General features: G+C 44.3%; 1 protein-coding gene and 1 long non-coding RNA gene across 3 annotated transcripts in view; one reads left to right on the forward strand and one right to left on the reverse strand.

Moving 5' to 3' along the window:
* Window positions 1-471: 471 nt before the first annotated feature.
* On the forward strand, window positions 472-13539 carry LOC114040705. Of its 2 annotated transcripts, XR_003568819.1 has the most exons (4): window positions 472-607; window positions 3255-7001; window positions 7956-10164; window positions 12573-13539. It is a non-coding gene; the product is annotated as an uncharacterized LOC114040705 (long non-coding RNA). The 2 variants fall into 2 exon arrangements; XR_003568818.1 differs by having other exon boundaries at window positions 3255-10164.
* The window catches only part of LOC114040702 (vomeronasal type-2 receptor 26-like), a 57940-nt gene continuing 48796 nt past the window's right edge, over window positions 11217-20360 (reverse strand). Inside the window, 3 exon segments of the mRNA XM_027858850.1 lie at window positions 11217-13453; window positions 17022-17145; window positions 18297-18509. Coding sequence (XP_027714651.1) covers window positions 12549-13453; window positions 17022-17145; window positions 18297-18509 — 1242 coding nt within the window. The 3' untranslated portion in view covers window positions 11217-12548.

A 20360-nucleotide genomic window follows, 5' to 3' on the forward strand; every position in this document is an offset into this window, starting at 1 on the left:
CCCCACAACACTCTGTTATCCAGCCCAAGGGACTTTCTCGTTGCTCCTTACGTTTTGATGGCCAAAAGTTACCTATTAAGTTGGGTTTTACTGGCTGTATTACTTTCTCAAAGACCAAGCCTTAAACCCAGTTCACTCTGGATCTCTTGGATTGGACAACAGTAGGCCCAAGCACCACTTAATGGTTATTTTTTGGGCCCTACAGGATCAGAGTGAATGTAAATAGTAACTGTTTCTCTTTTGGCTAGCAACCTTGAGGGTCTTCCCCTCCTAGTTTGATTTTTTTTTTTTATTAAAGGGGCCATCCCTTAGTACACTTCTTAAAGAGACCTGTTCGCTGAATGGGGGTTGCCTCTCTCAAAGTGAGAACGTGAAAAGACCTTAGTTTAAAAGGGCCAAGGTCTCCAACTGCATCCTGGGCCATCTCCAGTCGTCCTGATGAGTATCTAGCCACTGGACCCAGCTGGCTCTGGAGGAGAAAGTGAGGCTGGTGATCTTGCACAGCCTTCCCTCACTCAAATCAAAGCCAACTGCAAGTCATGTCGTCGTCTCCCTGATGTCTTGGTCTTCTTTGAGAATGAAGGACAAACCATACAACCACAACATGGTACTCCATCTCCTTTTCCCTTTTCCATTTTTTGCACTGGCTATCCCCCTTAGCTAGCAAGCATGCCCTATTCACTCTGCTTCACTTCCTCTGGCGACACCGCTTTCTACAATAAGCTTTTTTTGATCCCTGGAACAGCTAGTGCCCGCCTTCCCAAACTATTTCATATTTAGGTGCATTCATTCTGTGTCTAGTTAGAATTGTACTTATCTACCCCAGTAGGATGTAAGCTCTTCACAAGCAAAAATTATTTTATTCTTTGCTGTTGTGCCCCTAGAGCTTGGCATACAGTAGGCAATTTATAAATGTTTACTGATTAATGGGTGAAAGGGAAGTAAACCAGGGCTTCTGCTCTTGGTTCTTTGCTAACTGGCCCTAGACGACAGCCATCCCCAGGGTCTCCTCACCATGGAACACTTCTCCTAGGCCTGTCTTTCTTTCCCACCTCCACAGGTATGAACACCAGACCACCTACTCCCTGTCCTCAGGCCACTCAGGCCACCCTATCAGGGGTGCATTGCCCCTGGTGCTGGCACCACCCAAATCTTCTTTTTAGGCCTTTTCAGCTCTTTTTGATCCCAGGTGGGGACCCTACAAATGTTCTATCATAGCTGTACCAAGTCAAGTCCATGAACATTTACTAAGCACCTACTCTGTGCCAGGCACTGTGCTAAGCAGTAGCAATCCAAGCAGAGGCAAGATAGCCCCTGCCCAGAAGGAGCTGTTGGCCATTGGAGAGAGGGAGCCCAGAGCTCTTTGTCTGTGCCTGTGTAAAGTGCCCCCGATGGAGCTGTCAGAGAGACCTTTGACAGGGGGCCTAGCTTGCTCCCTGGGGCCCTGGGGCTTTTGGGGGCCCGAGTTCTGGAAAATGCGGGTAGAGAAAAGAGCGGCTGTGAAGAAGAACTTCGGGGTGTGTGTGTGTGTGTGTGCGTCTGTGTGTGCACGTGTACACATGTTTGTCGTTTGTGTCTTGTCTGTATTACATTGTGTGCATCTTATGTGTAGGTATGTTGTGTGTCTACGTGTTGTGTATGTTAGGGATTGTACTTGTATGTTGTATCTATTGTGTATGTTACATGTATATTGTGTTACATGTGCTATTTGTATTTTTTGTGTATGTGTTGGGTTGTATACATGTTGTATATACATGTTGAATGTTTTGTATGTGCGTTTTGTGTGTACATGTGTACACTGTTTATGTGTTGTGTATATGTGTGGTGTTTGTGGTATGGGTACATATTATGTTGTGTTTAGTGTATGGATATGCTGTCTTATGTACATTGTATTACATATGTGTTGTATTGCTGTAGGTTGGTGTGTGGTATGCATGTGTACATTGCTGTGTATTTGTGTGTCATGTGTATTGTGTATGTGTAAATGGCTATTGTATCTATGTGTGTGTTGTATGTATACAAGTTACATGGTGGTGTGTACTCTGTGGGTTTATTATGCTATGTGCTATGTATTTGTGTTGTGTATAGTTATGTGGCTTGTGTGTATATAGATGTGTTGTGTTTTGTTGTGTGCGTATGTTGCTGTGTGCATGCTATTTGCATGTGCATGTGTGCTATGTCTGTTGTGTGTATGGGTATGCAGGCTGTGTGTTGTGCATGTCTGTTGTGTCTGTGTTGTATGTATGCTACACGTCTGTATGTTCTGTGTGGACGCTCTGTATGTATGTGCTGTACTGTGCTGCACGTCTGTGCATGTGTGTGCTGCGTCTGTGTAAGCATGCCGAGGAGGGAAGGGGTGGGGTGGCGCTGAACTCCACAGCCTGTAAGCTTTTGCTCCAGGACTCCTTTGATCAGCACCCCAAACAGAGTTCTCACAGAGGACACCGCCTGCTGGTCAGGTTATCCAGGGTGGGGAACCTGTGGCCTCAAGGCCACTTGTGACCTTCTAAGTCCTCGGGTGCGGCCTTTTGACAGAGTCCAAGTTTTCCAGAACAAACCCTTTTATGAAGGGGATTTGTTCTGGAAGTTTGGATTCAGTCAAAGGGCCATACTTGAGGACCTAGAGGGCCACATGTGGCCTCGAGGTCACAGGTTCCTTACCCCTGGCTGTCTGCGCTGGGCTTTTGCCTGGAGATAGGCCCTCCTCTCGTCTCCACCGTCTGGAACGTAGGACAGGAAGACAGCAGCAGCAGCAGCAGCAGCAAGAGTGTCTCTGGGCACTTGGTTCCCCCAGTATATAGATGCCGAGCTTGTGTCCTTGGGCAGATGCTGGGCCAATGAGACTCTCACCTTCTGGGGCCAGTGAGTTTTTTCAGGCCGGGCGGGGTCCAAGCCCCAAGAGTCGGGCAGTCCGTTACAGTGCGCCTGACACCCTCTTCCAAAGCCCAAATCGAGATACAAGATCCAGATCCTCCTCAGGGTGATTTCTTCTGTACCCACAGTGCAGGGCCCACGGTCGTCCTTGGCCACAGCCTCTCCTACCTCCCACAACAGTGAACAAAGTCCTTGGCACAGGGTGGGCACTCAGTGAATGGCTACGTAAGTGAGTGATGAATGAATGAATGAATGAATGTGCCAAGCACTGGGCCAGGCTAATGGAACAAATGGGAAAGCAGAGGACTGAAAAGCTGAGCATGGGTTAAGGTGCCACAGAAAACAGTCACTCACCAGAGTTTTTGTGCCTTTTTTCCCAGCTGCTGCTGAAAGAGATTGGGAAATCATAAAGTGGAAAGAGGAGAATCTGGATCTGTGTGGAGTGCCTGGCACAAGTGATAGCATGCCCATGTTGTAGATGAGGAGCCACATGTGGCCTGAAGGTCGAAGATCCCCCACCCCTGGTCTTGCCCATGGGCACCTACGAGCCTGGAGCTGAACCCAGGGCTCTTGTCTTCAAATCCATCTCATTTCCCCGCAGGTCCCACTGTGACTTGCTCCCCCTCCTCCCATCCCCCTCATCTGCACATTCCTTTTTGGCCTTACCCATGTCCAGGTGCCGCCCGCTTCAGTTCCTCAGGACACATCTGGGGCACAGAGTAACTGGGAGAGGACACAAGACACAGACACAGCACCATGCTCCCCCAATAAAATGGAGGGTGGGGGGCAGGAGGCCCGAGGGCAGGCAGGGATGTTTTTTGTGACTCCAGAGCTGGGTAAGGATTAAGTGACTAGACGGTGAGGCCCCTGCCTTTGTAGATACTCCAGAAATAGGGTAGGAGGGGGTGGGAGGTTGGACTCACGAACCTTGAAGCACCCCATAACTAGGATGTTTCTTGGTTCTTGTGTGCCTAATAGACACGTAGAACAGATGTGTCCCGCAGATGCTTAGCATGGTTCGCTAGCGCTTTTGTAGGGGGTTATAAACCCTTCACATGCCTTCCTCACCCTATCTCCCATTTCCCGGGGCAGAAGTCCCTCTGGTGGACTGGCCAAGTCCTGAGACTCAGAGGTGAGACAGTGAGTGAGCCAGGCCCCCGGTCATCTCGAGGGGCAGCTCACGGCCCTGGAAGTGAAGCAATGTACTGTCTGGGCCAACACCATTGGCAGCTGGGGGCACCCGAATTTGAATGTGCCACCTCAGGTTTCAGGCCCAGTGAGCGTGGTTTGAATACAGACTCGGGCCTGGGGTCCGAATCCGGCTGTGCTATCATGTCCAAGTCACGAGTCCTCTGAGTCACTGTTTCTCCACCCGACAAGTGGGGATGATTCCTTTTCACATTTCTATAACACTTTATAGTTTTCCAAATGTTTTCTTCCCAAGTGACCAAGGGAACTAATACAAGTTATGTCCATTTTGCAGATGAGAAAAATGAGAATCGCATGTGAAGTGATTTGGCTGCAGACCTGTGGGAAAGAGCTAAAAATTGAACACAGGCCTACTGACTACAGTTCTTGGGTCCTAGAGAGGCCAAACTGGCTGTCCAACCTGTATCTGAGCTGCGCGCTCGTGTGTATGTGTGTGTGTGTGTATGTGTGCGTGCGTGCACTCAGGCTCGCATTTATGGAGGGGTGAATCCAGCTGCTTCTTTCTAGCCATTAATTATGGGATCATACTAACATGTACTTATCCAAGGTTGGGGACCCAGGACCACTCTGCTCGCTAAAGACTTCCTGCGAAATCCAGCCTGTCCCTGACTCCCAGGCTCCATCTGACCATTGTTCCGCTTCACTTTGGGCACAGCACCAGTGGCCACAGCTGCAGCCTGGAGAGCTGGTCACTTCTGTGGGGAAGAGGAGGGGATAGGCATCCTCTGCTTTGCATGCTTCTGAAAAAGCTTTCGTCCTGCCGTCTCTCTGTAGCTTCCTGCAGGCTTAGTGGTGGTGGGTGGGTGAGCCCAAGGCCTCTGAACCCACTGAGGTCTCCAGAAGGGCAGTGTCGATGGGGAAGAGGCCAGAGTGCTGGGGAAGGCAGAGGAGCTGACCTCAATTATGCTCACCACCGATGACCCCCTGCCCGTTGAGTAGGGCAGTGACCATCTGACGTGGTAACAGACACAAAATTAATCCAAGGCACAAGGCCATCACACCGAGAAGGATCTGGGTGACCTGTGAACAGAAGCAGACACCTGCTAAGCAGATGTGGGGCCTTGGTTGGCACCTGTTTTCCTAGGCATTGCACCCGTTATCCTTTGGTACCTCAGGAACGTCCAATCTCTGTCCCTCTGTAAAGGCGGAAGGAGCAAGTCTTTGGTTTTCTCCCCTCCATCAGAGTGACCTCTGAGCGAAGGGGAGGACAGAACTCTAACCCTGACTGCCCTGGGGATCCCAGCTCTCCTTCCAGGATCGCAGCGCGCCTCATATACAGCTTCATGGATTTCAGAGTTAGAAGGGACTTTAGAGAGCGCCGTTTCCCTGCCGAGAATCGCTCTCCCCGTTTTGCTTTCTCCTTTGCTTTAGTTTCACCTCATAGCTCACCCAGTAGGGTTTTGGGGGTCAGGATGCACATCTCTGGCTCAGCCCTCAGACAGGCTCCTTACCAGCTCCCTGAGAAGGGCCCATGGGCAGTTACTCTGCCAGCCCGTCCCTCTGTTGCCCTCTGCCGGAAACACCACCTTCTACCGTTGGTCCCTGCAGCCCCAGTTAACTTGATTGGATCCCAGGAGCCCAATGATCCAATTTCCCTCCGTATCTGGCTTGTATGAGAGCTGAGTGTGGCCTACAATCCAGGTTCTTCTGAGGCTGGACACATACATACATACGTATACGAAACTCCAGTATTTGATGCATGAAAGCTTCCAGTGAATGTGGAGGGCAAAGGAGGGCTGGTTGGATGTGTGTAGGGGAAGAGAGAGAGGTAGAGTGGTGCATAGCATAAGCAGGCTGTGGTGGATTACCAATGATGACTTGAGCCTTGTAAGAAGAAGGTATGTATAGTATACACTTCAAAGTGTAAAAGATGTCACCTGTGGGCATGGATGGTTGGAAAAGGAGTGAGGAAAAAACCACGTGCCCCTTGATAGGAGCAGAGCAAGAGCTACCCTGGCACTTCTGAGGAGAACTTTGGGAGAGGCCTTCAGTAGGTTGAGTTGATTCCCCCATCCTTGCACCCCAAGATGTATGGGAGGCCATGCACAAGAATCACAAAGGATGCATGATCTGGAGGAGCTACAGTTTACACCTTTAAAAAGAAAGTCCCTATTTAAATGAGATGAAATCATGGACAGGTAAGGAAAGATACACACACACACACACACACACACACACACAAGCAGCCAGGTGACACAGTGGTTAGAGTGATAGTCTTGGAGTCAGGAAAGTACCTGTTCAATCCTCTGTGCTACCCCTCCTGGCTGTGTGATCCTGCGTGAATGTGCCCTAGGCCACCCTCTCAGACTCTTCAGTTAGAATCAATATCAATCAGTGATCAATAAAAGTAAGAGCCTACTGTGTGCCAGGCTCTGTGCTAAGGGCTGAGCACAACAAAGAAGGTGGTAGAGGGAATTTCCTCACTGAAAAGCCCTCTACCAATAAAATCATTGTCCAACCAAGAGACCTTCTGAACCATCTCCAACCTCCTCACTTGATAAATGAGGCAACAGAACCTGCCCATTCATATCCTTCCTGTTAGGTCAGGGCCAGGATTAGAACTCAGGTTTTTTGGTATAGTGCCCTCATTCTACAAAGTTACTCCCATTAGGTCATCATGGGTTCTTAACCTTTTTTTTTTCTATCATGAGCCCCTTTGCCAGTTTGGTAAAATCCCCAGCCCCCAATCAGAATGTGGTTTTCAATTGTATAAAATTTATGGAATTACCTTGATCAGGCTACTTTCTGAAAGTTCATCAAGTCCAGATTACAAATTCCTAGGAGGAGGATAACAAGGTCTGAATGCAAATTGAAGAGCGGTGTTGAAATCCTGTTTCTGCAGCTGCGTGAGCTGGGGCAGATCATTTTGCGCACTGGACCCCAGTGTACTTCTGTATAAAGGAAGAGGCTTGAACCAGGTGATCTCCAAGGACCCTTCTAGCTCAAAGCTTATGATGACCCCAAGAAAACACTTACTGGATCATAGATTTAGAGCTCAAAGGGATGTTAAAATCATTTTGTCCAATACCCTCGTTTTATACTTGAGGAAAATGAAGGCCAAAGTATTTAAGTGACTTCCTTAAGGCTACAGAGAGGTTGAAAGAGAAAGGATTAAGACTCCATGGATTCCATTGAGACTTTTCCCAAGGACTATGGGTTCCCCCTTCAGGAATTTCTTCAGAGGGGCTTCAGGTTGAGGGGGGGATGCCAGCATCCCAGGCTCTTGGAATGTGGTACCCCCACCACTGAGGACCCATTGTAAAGATGCTGTTAGATGGCTCTTTGACAACCGTCTCATTGGACACGGTTCTAAAACAGAAAGACTGTGCATGATGGGATTAGTCACAGTGGCAAGGTCCTGTAGGAATCTTGCATGCCAGCTGTCCTTTGCAACCAAAGCCCATCTTTCTGAGGGAGTCTGCTGCCTCCATGGGTGTGCAAGTATACCTGAGAATATGGTGTGACCCTGCTCTTCATGTACCAGTGTCCCTCTGCGAATGGGACTTCCTGGAATGGCAGGGCAGTTGGGTCATAGGTCCTAAAATCACCGAGTTGAAAGAGATCTCAAAGGCCATCCAGCTTACCCATCTCTGAGCAAGAATCCCCTCTGGAGATTCCTGAGGGAAATGATGAAGGTAGTGTAGCAGAGCCCAGAGAGAGGGCTGGTCTCAGAACAAAAAGACCTTGGACACATTCAGACCAACCTCCTGGCAAAAATTGAAACCCATCTAATGGCACAACCCCATGTCACCATCGAAAGACTAAATGTACTAAGTCCTGCTGAGTTTTTAGAGACTATCCCTAGACTTGAAACAAATTAGCCTGTGAACGATGGTGAGTATAACCTTGCCTTGACTGTGTTACCATCCTAGACTCCCTGCTGACTCCAAAGGTCGCGCTCCAAGAGACACTCATCCCAGATGCCGACCTCGTGGTTTTCACAGATGGCTGCTGCCTAAGGAACCCGGAGGGAAAAGTATGGCATCACCATGGTAACAGGTATAGGAGTTGGCCCCCTCCCCATGCACATTCTGCATACCAGGCAGCGCTAGAAGCAGTGTCAAGGGCATGTGAGTTGGGAAAGGGGCTGAAGATTAACATCTACACAGACATCAGGTATGCCTTTGGGGTTGCCCATGATTTTGGAATGTTATAGAAGCAACAAGGATGCTTAACTTCTACCGAACAGCCCATAAAAAACAGTAATCAAGTCTCTGGGTTACTAGAATGTCTACTGCTCCCCATGCAGGTGGCCATTGTCAAAACTGCTGGCCACTCTTGTGAATCCACTCCTGAGGCCCGAGGGAATCAACTGGCTAAGGAGGCAGCTCTCACAACTCTGTTCCTGTAATGGTTTCCTATACCTCCCCCACGGCACTCCCACCTATTGATCTGGTAGCTTTAACAGAGGCTCCAGAAATAGCATGCCAATGGGAACGACAAGGGTGCACCTGAGCCTCTGAAGCAGGGCTTTGGAAACATGGACAGGAGGTTGTCCTCCCTGGCCAGCTACACCGGTCGCTGCTAAGCCACCTGCATGATCAGTGCCACTGGACAAACTTTATGAACTTTCTTCCCAGCACTGATGGGGAATATCTAAACAGTGGCTGAAGAAGTGGTGTCCAGATGTCAGTCTTGTCCCCTGTACACCCCATCCAAGCCCCTGAAGTCTCCCTGAGGCTGCTTCCTGCTCCCCTCCTTGCCCTCTGAGATCTGGCAGATAGATTTCATCCAGCTGTCTCTGGCCGAGAGTATACATTAGCCCTTGTTATGGCCTGTGTGTTTTCCAGTGGGGTGGAGATCTTCCTGTGTCAGCCAGCCACCTTGGGGGTAGTAGGAAAGGCCCTCTGTGAACACATCATCCCTTATCGGGGGGGTAGCACAGGAGGTTCATAATGATCAGAGAACCCATTTTACGGGGTAGAGGCTCAGAGCAATCCCGGTGGCCTGGGGAATCTGCTAGCACCTACATTGTGCTTACCATCCCTAGTCCTCAGGATTGGTGGACAGAACTAACAGAATATTGAAGGGACTACTAGGAAAATTGACCTCCGATTTCCAAGCACCATGGGTCAAGGTACTATCCATTCCTCTCCTTGCCCTCTGGTCATGGCCTGTGGGCAAGACCAAACTTTCCCTGTACTGGGTCGTCACCGGGAGGCCCATGCCCTTCACCTGGCCAGTCTCTCCCCACTTGCTTCACATTATCTTCAGGAATACTGCATTAGGCTTAGTCAGCAAATTCACCAGCTTCAAGACCTTATCTCTCAGGCTCATTTCCTAGGTTCTCTTGTGGCCAGCTCCCCTGGTGATTGGGTGTGTTGAAGTGTCACCAGCGGTGGAAGGGACCCTTCCAGGTACTGCCCACAACCTCTGCTGCCGCCACGTTCCAAGGAATAGACTCCGGGATCCATCTGTCACAACTAAAGATTGTCCCCGCTCTTAAGTGGGCGTCTGAGCTCGTAGGAGACCTTGCCCCCTGGTTCTGCAGGGGCCTGAAGCGGACAACATCTGATGCAGACAGCTTCCCCAAGAGTCTGGACGGGCCTGCATGGAGAAGAGCTACCTCCCCACCCGAGCCCCTTACATACTTAAGACTGGTTACCTCTATCTTTTGGTAGCTTTTCCTTGTTTTTACTTAGCTGATCTGTACTCCCATTCTGCCCCTCACTCCCCCCACCTTGGTAACCCCTTGTGGCCTGCTCTTCTGCATGCTTGCAATTGCCTTGCAGTGGCTGCCCATCTCTGCAGACACCGTCATGGGGGGAAGGGCAGCTCCTCCTCCCATCCCCCACTGACCCCCTGCAGAAGCTGGGCTAGGAGGCAGTCAGGCTGGTTAACCTGTCCAGCTGCTGGTGTAATTGACTGTCCAGGGGGCGCCTCAGTACAATCTATTTCTGGCCTTGTTGGGGATCCGTTCGTTTAGTAGCCCAGGTGAGGGTCTAAGATTCTCTGAGACAGGAAGCTCCAAAGAACCAATCCTGTTTCAAGACGCAGGTGAACCTGTCTGCTAAGGAGTCTGACGTTCTCCTTGGTGCACGCCCGGATGTGAACAGCTCTCAGGGCCCTGTCTTTTCCAGGGTAGGCCTCCACAGCCCCTCCTGCCGCCTTCTGTTCTTTGTCAAATCACTCCTCTGAAGCGCCTGTAGGGAACCTTGACCTGCCCATCGCAATTACACATTACAGAAGGGGATTCAAATTCAGTTTATGTAGCTCTGCCTAGTCCTTGGATTTTAGGCACCAACATGACCCAGGACACCCTTGACTCCTAGTTTTGCACAGGTCGATCTGCCAGAGCTGGTGCCATTCCCTGCACCAGTGATTGGTTTCTCATTAGCCACACATCCTTTGATGGGGCCTGTTTAAAACTCTGGCTCAACAAAATGGGAATGGAATAATTTAGTGGGATCTCCATCACGGTTACTGTTGGGCCAAAGAAAGGTACAGTCTTACCTCTGATGGTGTGACCGACAACTCTTGCCTCAACCCTTCCATGGGCATGATTCCCTGTCAGACCTCACTTCTGCACAACCATACCTCTAGAGACCAGAGCAAGGGCCTCTTTTCTTATCGAGGGTCCAAGGTTCAGTTCAGTAGGTCCCCAGGTTCCTTTAGGTTTTCCCTTACTTTGCCATTGTCACGGGGAATGTTCTTCTTGTGTGGCACATCTCTTTATCAGACCCTTCTCCTCCCCCCTCATCCCTCCTACAGGGCTGTACACAATCATTTGGGCTGTGCCTAACCTCCCTTACCTGCCAGGCAGTACCCCACCCAATACTTCTGACACTCCCAGGCTCTGAAACTCAGGCACTTAAATTTCTCCCACTATTATGGCTCTTGAGAATTTTCTGGCCTACAACATGAGAATTGGGAACAAGAGAAACAAGGAGTTTAATTGTACTCCTCTAACCCTGGAAGTAAAGGAAATACCCTCACTTCACACTCATCCCCTACCAAAGAAATTGCAAAGGACTTAACTCCAAAGTTTCTAGATTTGTAGAAGCCAAAGGGGTCACAGACTTGCAGAATACTTGTGAATGCACAATCAGAGCAGAGGAAAGTGGCACAGTGAATAGAGCACTGGCCCTGAATTCAGGAGGACCTGAGTTCAAATCCAGCCTCAGACACATAACACTTACTAGCTGTGTGACCCTGGGCAAGTCACTTAACCCCATTGCCTAGCCTCCCCCCCCCAAAAAAAACGGAGCAGAGGAAAGCCAGGAGCTATGAGGATGTCTGGAGTGCTGGGTTGGTGACATTAGCTTCAGATACATTTTCTCCAAGAATTATGGGCCACTTCTTGACTTTTTGTCCTCTTTGTGTTTGGATTTTTTACTTATCCTTTATATTACTTATTCAAGAAGAGAGCTGCCTTTGAAGTATCACTACAATCATCTACTGTTATCCTTGGCCGCCTCCTCTTGTCTCAGGACTAAAAGTCCTTAAAAAAATGGTCAGAGACATGGGCTGGGTTAGTTTTTCTTCTTCTTTCTTGTAAAGATATTGCTGCATCTTTAAGAAAAAAATAGCACATCCAGTTCCCTGTTAGTTCTTAGGTGAGGTGTCAGAATTTCATCAATCAATTTTCTGTCAAGTTTTTCTGAGCCCAGAGAAACATTGAAACATGTCGTAAAGACAAAGCAAATGGTAGGATGCTGCGCAACAAGGAATAATAGGGGATTGAATGAATAAATAACACCTCAAAAATTTCACAAAGAAAGTAGATTCCTGAAAACAGAGGATAACTACTGATACAGGACTACTTTCTCATTTTTATTATGTCTTATGAAAATCAACTACTGAGATTTACACAGTATCGCTAAAAGTATTTGAAGGAAACAATAAGACTTTGGCAAAAGTTTTCTTCCACAGACCATGAATTTACAGTTACATACTTGATGGAAAGGAATGAAAGACATAATAACTCTTGGCACATATGCATTGGTGACAAATCACTTTCTCAGCAAATTGATTGGGCCTTTTATATGTTCCAACAAGTTTCTCGAAGTAATGTCCAATTCATCCAATGATATTTGATAAATGTAATGACTGATATAACTCAGATACATAAACTGGGGAAAGATGATAGTTTCAATTTGGTAAATGAGAAATCACTGATTCAGAATGCTGGAGGGACTTATCAAAGCTTAGAATTGGACACCAGGCATTCATATCTTTAAATTCGTAGATTTTTTCTCACTATTATTTTAAATCATCATTCGTATATTAAATACCTGCCATAGGTAAGATATTTCAACCCGACTAATCTAATTCTACATCTATTCAGAAATCAGGCAATATGACTCCAGTTAAAAAGCTATTAGATTCAAATTAAACAGAGATGATATTAACAAAAATTGAAGGCATATATGCTAGATACATTTAAAATATTTTAGTAAGACTATAGGAGCCCAGGAGCTAGCTCCCTGTGATTGGTAAGGTAGAGCTTGAAAAGACCAGGCTGCTCAGCGACTGGATTTGTTTTTCAGTATGTCCAGGGTATTTCTGTCTGGCCTCAGAAGGATCACATAGCACTTGGGAGCGAAGATGCAAGTCAGAATCCCAGCACTGGAGGCCAAGATGGAGAAGACCTCCACAGCCACCATGGCCTTGCCCTTGGTGCTCTGATACATGGGCAGGAAGGATATCCAGACACTGCAGAACACAAGCATACTGGATGTCAGGAACTTGGCTTCATTGAAAGTGTCTGGCAGATTCCTGGCCAAGAAAGCCAAGGTGAAGCTCCCCAAGGCCAGTAAGGCCATGTAGCCCAGGACACAGTAGAAGATAAGGATGGAGCCCTCATTACACTGAATGACGATGAAGCTAGGCTCAGCGTGTGCATCCATCTCTAGGAATGGGGGATAGGTCCCAAGCCAGATGCCACAGAGACACATTTGGATTAGAGTACAGATCAAAATGAGAGAATAAGATGCTGTGGAGCCCATCCACCTCCTGAGCTTGCTGCCTGGCTTTGTGGCCTTGAAGGCCAGAACCACAGTGATGGTTTTAGCTAAAATGGAGGCAACGGCCACTGTAAACACAACTGAAAATGTGCTTTGTCACAGGAGACAAGTGGCGGTGTTAGGACGGCCAATGAAGAGCAAGGGGCAGAGGAAGCAGAGGGTGAGGGAGCCCAGAAGAGTGTAGCTGAGACTGCGGTTATTGGCTTTGACTATGGGAGTGTCTCTGTGCTTCACAAAGACTCCAAGGACCAGAGCAGTGAGGAGGGAGAAGCAGAGAGCTGCACAGGCCAGGGTCATTCCAAGAGGTTCTTCATAAGCCAAGAAGGTCACAGTCTTGGGGAGGCATCGATGTCTCTCACTGCTTGGGTACTGATCTTCAGGGCACTGCAGACATTGCTCTGCATCTGTGAACAAACAAAAAATAACTTCACTGTATCCCATTTAGACTGTAGTTTTCTATCTCCAATAAAGCACAGTTTTAGTCATTCCACACTGAGTTCAGCTTCATTTTTTACTCCTCCTCAGTTACAAGGACAAGAATTTTAGAGGTTGAATAGGACAAACACGTATTTCAGCATCTTCATATCTCCACATATGGATACAATAATATGCTGAAAGTATTGATTCCTTATCATAGGTCTATGAAATAAAAATTTAAACTGTCTATAATCCATTCCAATATTAAAACACCTACAATGAGCCCTAAGGGGTCACTTCATGGATAATCCTATATTTTCAGAATAGAAATGAGACATTGGAACCATTTCTTCAGTCATTTATTTCGTAGATGAAGGCCACCCATTAATAATAAATTAGAAGAAAAAGACTTTTTAATGTGTTTCTTTTAATGCAAAGTCATGATTCCAAATCTTCTGAGTTCTTATGGTACATGATTCTGTTTATGCAAATCAAACATTCTTCAAATAAAATAATTTCCATAAAAATTTGGATTTTTTAAAATCAGAAAATTTATTGTGCACCTATGACACTGGTTCCCTAGTTTTTATAGTTTAATAAGTGAAGATTTCACACCTGTCTCCTTCATATTTTCTACTTACTCATCAGTGTTATAATTTTATTGTATATGTATACATTACTCCAGCCTGAGGGAAAACTGCTATGACAGGGTCTATCTCTTACATATTGTTCATGCACATATATTTCTTTTGTTGTTTGCTGAACTTTTAATACATTATATAATCATTAACTTTCACGTTTATTTATGTATATGAGATTGGGCCAAATAGAGAAATACAGAGAGATACAAATGAGAGCATATGGAAATTGATGTTTTTCTGAGTTATTTAAATAATAGCAATTAATCAAATAGTAAGATACCTTAGAGATTATTCATTAGTCAACAAGAGGGATATCTTCATCATGTAAGCCCCTGAAGATTTTATTCAACCATGGCACTCAGTGAAGAAAAAGATTATGAAAAGCAAACACCCTAAAATATGGCCTTGAATCCTATGTACTCCACTTAAAGGTTACTGTTTGTCCTTTGTTCTCGAAGAGGACCATGTCATCAAGAAGTTGATGCCATGACATGCAGGTCAATCGGTTATAAGCGAGGGAGGGCTGTGCAGTCACCAACCTCACTTTCACCTCTGGAGCTGTCTGGGTCCAGTGGCCAGATAGAGATCAACACAACTGGAGGTGGCCCAGGTTTCAGAGGGGATCTTGGCCTTTTCAAGTTAAAACCAAAATATGCTTCATAAATAGCAGAATTGTGGAAGAGGGAAGTAGCTTTGTGTGAACCAAATAGTTTATATATCACTTATAGATACTGAGTACTTTTTTATTCTCTCTGTATTCCCAATGTGAAAACCTGATCCGGTGACCAATAAGTTGACATACTGCAGGAAGGCCTGGATCATATAAACAATGAAATTCTTGAGGTATGAACCATGGGAAAAAAAGGAAAGATGAAACTAAATGGAAAGATGTGCCAGAAGTTTATTTTTTATAGTAAAAGATTTGATGGATTTGATGAACTGAGAGCAGTTTGATCTATTGTAGAGTCTAAGGCAGACAGAAGATTGTAGCCATAGCCAGGAGCTGCACAGTTACACAGAGCTTGTGAAATGTGAAGTGTATGTCTTCATCATGGAGACTACCAGAAGACCAAATAAAGACCTTAATTAACCTGATACCAGATGAAGAGAATGAACTAATTGGAAAGGAACCACCAAGGAGGGGATCACTCCTGCTTCTAATGGTTTACCAGCAGAATTATATGAACCCTTAAAAAAATTAGTACCAATACTACAATCATTATTCTCAAGGATTCACACAGGGTATGCCCAATATATTTATGAGGCAAATAAAGCCCAATACCTAAACTAGAGAAGTGTAAAAACACAGGATATATATTTTAGTGTGATTACTGTTAAAATATTATTCAAAAATTTTAAATGAATTCTTGTCAAGTAGTCACCAGTGATTCCTCCAAGATGCAATTACTTCTGTGCAAGCTGGATTTATATTAAAGATGCAAGGATAGTGCATTAGAAAAAATGATGTTAAATTTAATATATCCAAAAGCAAAAAGTCATTCTATCAGATGCCAAAAAATTCTTTAACAAAGTAAAATAAATACTTATTTTGAAAACACTACATAAAGAAAAATGTAAAGAGGCACTTTTATATCATAATAATGCATCTTTAAACAGCAAAACTTGTGCAAAGACATATACTAGTATCTTTCTCTATAAATATTAGAATAAAGTGATGACAGATCTCCTCCTTATTAATTAGAGTACTACTAGAAATATTATTAAGAATATTAAGTTGAGAGAAATTAAATCATAAAGGTAGGAAAAGAAAAGGTAAAACTATCACTATTTTTGAATCACATGATGGTTTACTGAGAAAATCCTAGGGAATCAGCAAAGATACTAAGTGGGATAATTAACAGAATCATCAAGTAAACTACATAATAAATCCTGTAAAACTCTACATTTTTATATAATGGAAAATCTAAGAGGTTACAAGAAAAAAGGAAATCCTGCTCCAAATAACTGCAAGGTGCATAAAATATCAGAAAATCTATGGAACTATTCAAAATCCTTATATTCAGTTATGAAGAGCTCCTTAAAGAAATAAATAACTAAAATATCAAGAAATAGTCTATGCTCATGGCTTGACCATAACAATATAATAAAAATGAAAATAAAAATCTAGCAATTCCAAGAGGAAGAAGTAAAGAGTATTTGCAATACAGGAATGGAGGACTGCTGACAACAGGACATTATATTCAGTGGACTGAGAAAACTGCTTCAAGCTTTGGAACATAATGATTTACTGAGAAATGTGTGCCAATTACATAACAAATCAGAAGCAGACTTTCTCAGCTTTGATGCTGGACCTCAAATACACTGGAGGTGTGGGGATGTCAGATTTTTATACAGTATTTTGTGAGTCAAATTTGGTTGAGTCAGGATTCCAACCCCTAGGAAAATAGCCTTTCAAAAAAACTCCCTAGAGTACTCTCGTTAATCTTGGTTAACACCAAGGCATGTTTTCATTCATATTACCTTCAGAGGCCAGCCTCATACTCTCATTCTGAATTCATCTATACTTAGGTAATGTTTAGACTTTATGTTCTGGATTGTTAAAATTTCTCAAAAGAATAGGGAAGTAAAAGATTAGGTTTTAGATTAAATTTCCCCACAGGAATGGGAAACCTTACAATTGAGTGTTAAGGGTGGGGAAGCATTAGGGATTCCAGTAGTAGTAAAATACTGTTGGATTCTCCTCAGATAGATTGTTGGTATCATGAACCAAAGTCTGCTTCTTATAGTCACCGCAATGACCAAAAATCATATTGAATGAAAGATATTGAATAAGTGCAGTATATTTTAACTTTGAAATTTTATTTTGGTAAGTAAAAGTCCCTTCAGGTTAAGACTCCCAAAACTACAATTTCTATTACTTTGGGAGAAAGACTGTTCATCTTTAGGAACCCACCTGTCTGGTTGGAAATCTGCCCTTCAGGGCATGGGGTGCACTCAAAGCAGCAGATGGGCTGGCCTTCATGGACTGTCTTCTTGAATCCAGGGCCACAGCTCAGACTGCACGTGGAAGTTGGAGTCTGTGTTTCCACCATAGAAAGGGAGAAAATGTCACTGTAAGAATGACTGATGAAAGATAGATGCAATGAGATGATGATGACTTCAGATGTCTCCTATGGAAGACATTTAGAATAAAGTGTTTGCAATTCTGCAGGGCAAAGATGATCTAATTCTCAATGGAGACATTCTTCCTGTATTTCCATCTTCCACTCCAGATCATCATTTCCCCAAGGAACCTGTACAGATTGTCCACTAGGCATAATCAAACTACTTGTTTTTTTTTTAAACAGTAATATCTTATGGGCACATTTTCCCCAATGTACTAATATATCTCTAAACTGCACTCCATATTTGAATAAGTAATGCTGAAATAATTCATTGACCACATAAGTAGAAATATTTCTTTAATATCTTCCTTCAAATACCTATCTTCTGTGTTTTCATAAAATACTCTGAATGTTTCAGGGAATCATGACTTTAGAGAGTATACACTATAATGAACTAATTTAAGAGTTCATCTTGATTGAATCTATGTAAGAATGATATGATTTGATTGACTGATCTGGATTCTTTGACTGACATTTGAAGCCTCCTCTGGGGACCACTGAGAAGGGTGGGGTGGAATTTATCAAGTCCCAAAGACAAATCAAACTGCATAGATACATGTGTATGACATCAGCAGAAGATATTACCATAATATTTAAATTAAGAATCTCTAAAAGCCATTGTCCTTCTTGGGGACACAAACTCAGGAGTTATTTATATAGCTTTAGGATTCCAGATATTGGATAGTCTTTGGTGTAGTAGGTCCCTTTGGAGGGAAAAAGTTTTCTCCGTTCTCCACCCTACTGTTATTCTTCAAAAATAACTACTTGATTTGGGATATTTCAAGTTTCTTTTAGTACAGGCAATTCATATCATTATGTAACTTAGCTGGAAAGAATTTGAAAATAAGATAGAAAAAAAAGGAAATCAGAGCTCTTTCTTCCTCTTTCTTACTTCCTTACTGAGGACAGAGTCCTCAACAAGGAAGAGTAAGTGGATGCTAGAGCCCTGCCATAGCCATTTCCAGTGTCTTTGGGGAAATTCATGGTTCAATGGAAGGAACAACTGTGTCCAGGACTCTGAAGAGGCAAAGTGATAAAATTCACATCATTCACTGGCCCCATACCTGAAGGAAATCTTCTGGCCATTCTATGTATTCTACATTCATGCTGAAAGCCTGACCATGAGAGGTCACTTCACCCACTTTCACCAATGTCTCAATCTGACCACGGAAGAATTCAAAATTCAGGATATCATATGTCTCAGTCCTGGTTCCATCCCCACATGACGCTTCATTGACAGTGCTGACAAGACTAGCACACTTCAGGAAGTGATGGAGCTGAAGGCAAGGACAAGAATTTAGTAATCCTTGGGGAAAGAAAGGATTCATGCCCATGTTCTAGACCTGACTATCAACACAAAATAGGCTCTGAATTTGGAGCTTCCAAAAGTTGTCATTCTTTCTTTTCTTCAAATTGCTCTTGATCTCCTCTTAGAGCTCTGCATTCTTTTTCTCCTTTTCCATAGCAAACCATGGACAATAAAAGGATAACAAAGCCAGTAAACAATTATGTGATATAGATATTGAACTGACCTCAAAGATCATTTCAGCTTCAAAAGCCTTTTGCCAAATTAGGAATTTCTCCCAAATATCTCTGATGTCTTACATTCCAAGTTCTTTTCTAAAACCTGTGGTCACAGAGAATTCAATACCTTCTATGAGTAGAATCTGACCATTTCCTCCCCATTTGATTTTGAGGTTCTCAAAAACTGGGACTTTCTCTGCCTTTATTTGATCCCCTGAACTTAGCACATAGTGGGTGCTTAAGAAACGTGTACTCATGGTCTGATTTTTAGGGGTAATCCTACATCTTGTACAAAAGTCTCCTCAATTAAAAAAGTGGCCGGTGGAAGTCCCTATAGCAGTTGGTAAGGTAAACTTAGTGGGGCAGCTAGGTGGTGAAGTTGATAGAGCACCAGCCCTGGAGTCAGGAGGAACTGAGTTCAAATCTGATCTCAGACTTGACAGTTGACCCTTACTAGCTGTGTGACCTGGGCAAGTCACTTAACCCCAATTGCCTCAAAAAATAAGGTAAACTTAGGAATAAAGGACAGTTTGACATTCATAGTGATGCAATTCAAAGAAGAACTAGCAATTAAAAATGATTAAGAGACTAAATAATTTGGAAAGTTCAGTGATGCAAAATAAATAGAAAGGAGAATAATTTGAAATGAAGAAATTATGAAAGAAAATTGCATAGTGATAAACTGTAAGAAAATGAAACAGTACAATCTGAGGAAGATTTGAGAAGCAGAGGTTTCAATAAAAGCTAAAAAATTCTTTTGGATACACAGGAACTGCATGTCATTGTTCAATGGAAAATATTTGGTGGAACCAAGATGGCGGAGATAAGCCAGGAAGTTGCCTAAGCTCTCTTCAGTTTCCCTCAGAAACAATGTTAAATCAAGCCTCTAAAGAGATTCTGGGGTGACAGAGTCCCCAAAAAGGGAGAGTGAAAGAATTTTCCAGCTTAAGATACCTTAGAAGGACTTCAAGAAAGGTCTGTCTCATTTGGGTAAAAGGGGAGTCCAGCCCAGAACAGACAGTGTCTGGGCAAGCCAACTAAAGGCTCCTAGCCACAGCACAGATCAGTGAGGCCTCCACCCCAGTGCAGTGGGCAAGCTGCCAATACCTGTGACTCCAGAGCAGAAAGCCAGTGATCAGGGCCCAGGCCTCCAGCAAAAGATATTTGGGACAGTGTCCTGTGTGCTCCAGGAGCAGAACTCAACTTTAAAAGTCACAAAGGAGACTGAAAAATGAGTAAGAAGTAGAAAAGAACCCTGGCCATAGCTTCTATGTCAACAGGGAAAATCAAAGCACTAACTCAGAAGAGGACAACAATGTCAAAATGCCTACATGTGAATCCTCAAAGGGGAATATGAATTGGTCTTAAGAGCAAAAAGTCCTCTTGGAAGAACTCAAAAAGGATCTTAAAAATCAAGTGAGAAAGATAGAAGAAAATTTTGGAAAGGAATTGAGAGTTATGCAGGAGAATTATGAAAAAAGAGTCAACAACTTGGAAAAGCAAGCAGAAAAATTGACTGACAAAAACAAATCCTTATAAACTAGAATTGGCCAAATGGGGGGAAGATCCACTGAAGAAAACAAGTCCTTTATAGGTAGAATTGG

This window comes from Vombatus ursinus, unplaced genomic scaffold, assembly GCF_900497805.2.
Source record: "Vombatus ursinus unplaced genomic scaffold, bare-nosed wombat genome assembly UNPS02013931.1, whole genome shotgun sequence".
NCBI classification, from domain to species: domain Eukaryota; kingdom Metazoa; phylum Chordata; class Mammalia; order Diprotodontia; family Vombatidae; genus Vombatus; species Vombatus ursinus.